The 3,176-nt window shown below is 53.7% G+C and overlaps 1 protein-coding gene across 1 annotated transcript in view; it reads right to left on the bottom strand.

Annotated features, from left to right (window-relative positions):
• Positions 1–1,098: 1,098 nt before the first annotated feature.
• Positions 1,099–3,176, bottom strand: part of NDUFA7 (NADH:ubiquinone oxidoreductase subunit A7) — a 7,318-nt gene continuing 5,240 nt past the window's right edge. The window contains exon 3 of the mRNA XM_004378601.3: positions 1,099–1,272. Coding sequence (XP_004378658.2) covers positions 1,185–1,272 — 88 coding nt within the window. The 3' untranslated portion in view covers positions 1,099–1,184. The remainder of the gene's footprint in view (positions 1,273–3,176) is intronic.

The raw sequence follows: 3,176 nt of genomic DNA on the forward strand, positions 1-3,176 counted from the left end.
CAGAGACACACAGACAGACACACACACACACAGACACACACAGACACACAGACACACACACACACACACACACACAGACACAGACACACACAGAGACACACACAGAGACACAGACACACAGACACACACACACAGTCCTCACCCCTCCGGCCGTAGAATAAACGTTCTGGCTCAGGAGGCCATTTTCCCACCACACACACAGACACACAGACACACACACACTGTTCTCACCCCTCCGGCCCTAGCATAAACATTCTGGCTCAGGAGGCCATCTTCCCTGAGGGTAACCCCTTCCCCCAACCCCCACTGCCCTCTCCTTCTGATTGGCTGCCGCCCCCCCTGCTGAGCTGCTGGGCTGCCAGGATCAAGAATGCCCCCAGGAGCAACAGCTGGTGAGCTCTACCTGAGCTGTCTCCTCCTCCCACCTAGCCATGCTCCCCAAAGCCCAGAGCTTCTGGAACCCAAGCCCTCAGGGGGTAAGCCAGGCCTTCGGGAAGGGCCAGTGTTGTGGATTGAACGTGTCCCCCAGTCCTGGTCCGGTGGATGGAATCGTTGGGAAACAAGGCTTTTCTTTTGTTATGTTAACAAGCTCAAACCAGCGCAGGGTGGGTCCTAAACCTACTAGCTTCTGAGTTATAAAAAGAGCAGAAAAGATACAGGAACACAGGGGTAAGACGCCATATGAAGACAGACACACGGCAGATGCATCTGCAAGCCCAGAACATCAAAATTGCAAGCAGCTACTAGAAGCTCAAATGGATAAAGGACCTCCCCCTAGAGGCACATCCTGAATTCAGAATTCCACTCTCCAGAACTGTGAGGAAATAAGTTCCTGTTCTTTAAAGTCACCCACTTTGGTTTGTTTTTTTCTGTTCCAGCAGCACTTGGTGACTAAGACAGCCAGTGACATCTCTAGGCCCCCTACGCCACGTCGTCTAACTCTGCCCTGGGGATGGCGTGTCACCTAGAGCATAAGGATCGTATCCCCCTCCCACCCTGGAGACAGGCAAAGTTAGGGGAGTCGGTGCCAACTGCATCCCAAAGTCTGAGTAAGCCTCAGGACGCTTAAAAAGTGAAAACAGAAGTGATCATGGAGCCCGATCTATTTGTCATAAATTAGGTCACATTCTCCCCAGAGGGGATCCCAGGAGGCGAAGAAGTACTCGGGTACCCTGGGCAGAGGGTCAGAGGTAGGGCTGGTCCTGGGACAGTTCCCACTGCTTCATCGGAGGAGCCGGTGTCACTGCCTTCTTCTCAGTGGCTGCCACTGAGCTGGAGGAAGAAGACAGACTGCGGTTAAGGTGAGGGCGGACAGCACGGGAAGGTCGGGGAGAGTCAGACCTGCCCCGACACAAACATGCCTGCTGAGACCGTGTGGATCTGGAGGACCGCATGCAGGGTGTTTCAGGACACCCAGGCCCTCCTAGGCCCCACCAGTGGGGTCCCTCAAAAGGTCTGCCAATTCTCTACTGGGGGCTGCTAAGTCCCCTTTCTGCCCAAGCCTCAGGTTGGCTGCCCAGACTCCTGGGCCCAGAATCCAGTTGTATAGAGCTGGGCTCCTCCTCTAGCCCCTTCCCAGCTGCTGCCCCCAGGGTGGATAAGACAACAACTTCCCCCCACACCCCCCTACCTTCCTGAACACCCAGTTGACGCACACCCATTGTTCTCCTTTACCGATTACCCATTGTTCTCCTTTGCCCATTGTTTTCCTGCGCCCATTGTTTTCCTGTGCCCACTGTTCTCCTTTACGTAAAGACATCCAGAACTGGGCACAGACATAGGACCCCATCCTCAAGAAGCTTCAACCTAGTGGGGCTCAGAGTTGGCACAAAACTGAAAGATAAACCGTGGGGCCCAGGGCTGGCCAAGGAGACACTGCCGGGCAATCTAGCACTGGGGCAGCTCACGCACAGCAAAAGCACAAAGGAGAGGGGGCAGGTGGGTGGGCTCTCAGTGCACAGGCAGCCCCCCAGGGGCAGAGGTTCCAGGCCTCCCACCTTCCTGGGACCCTCCGGGAGATGGAAGAGGAAAAAGGCAGCCTCCCTAGGCATCGTCAGGACTGAGGGGCACGTGGTGGTGGGAGGGGAGAGTGGTTTGCCACACTTTGGTCTGAACCCGATGGTAACAAAGATCACTAAAAAAACCCAAAAAGCCCCAACCCTGTTGCTGGCCACTCGATTCTGACTGACTGCGACCCCATGTGTTAACAGAGTAGAACTGCTCCGTAGGGTTTTCTTTACAGAAGCGGATCACCAGGTCTTTCTTCCGAGGCGCTGCTGGGTGGGTCCAAACCACCAGACTTTAGGTTAGTAGTCAAGCGCAAACGGTCCCCCCAGGGACCTTCAAGGACCACTATGCTAACCACACAGCAGGCTACGGCCTCATCACCTTAGAAACCTCATCACATTGCAAACCTTCCACCCCCATTCTACAGATGAAGAAACCAGGCGCAAGAAGGCTGATGGCCTGGCCCCAGACCATAAGGTGGATCAGCTGGAGGGCCAGACGCCCCCGTGGGGCCGGGCAAAGGGGCTGGCAAACCTGCTTCTGCTGCCAGCTGCCTATGCGACCCAGGCAAGTCACTTAGCCTCTCAGAGCCTTGGTTTCACCTGACTCGTGGAGTTATGAGGAGGCGGGCATGGCATCACTCTGTGACGAAATCTCTTCTAAGAGCTTACAAATGTGACTGACGAGGGTTAACCTTCATATCAACTCTGTGACACATGTACTGTTATTGCCCCGTTTAATTAAGACAAAGAGTCCGTGGGTGGTGCAAAAGGTTAAACCCTCAGCTACTAACCGAAAGGTTAGCTGTTCGAATGCACCCAGAGGCACCTTAGAAGGAAGGCTTGGTGATCTGCTTCTGAAAAATCAGCCCAGTGAAAACCATATGGAGCACAGTTCTGTTGTAACACACACGAGGTCGCCATGAATGGGGTCGTCGGAATCAACTCGATTGCAGCTGGTTGGTGGGTTAATTAAGACAAAACTTCTGAGGCCATTGACCAAATATTAATCATGAGGATTAACTCTCATATCGACTCTCTGAGGCAGGTACTATTACTGTCCCCATTTAATTAAGGCAACGTTTCTGAGGCCATAAATCTCAAGTTCTGAGGGGTCCGATTCCTAGAGGCCTCTTTAAGAATAACCAAAACACCAGTTGCCTTTGAGTC

Source organism: Trichechus manatus, unplaced genomic scaffold (assembly GCF_000243295.1).
Source record: "Trichechus manatus latirostris isolate Lorelei unplaced genomic scaffold, TriManLat1.0 scaffold00057, whole genome shotgun sequence".
NCBI lineage: Eukaryota > Metazoa > Chordata > Mammalia > Sirenia > Trichechidae > Trichechus > Trichechus manatus.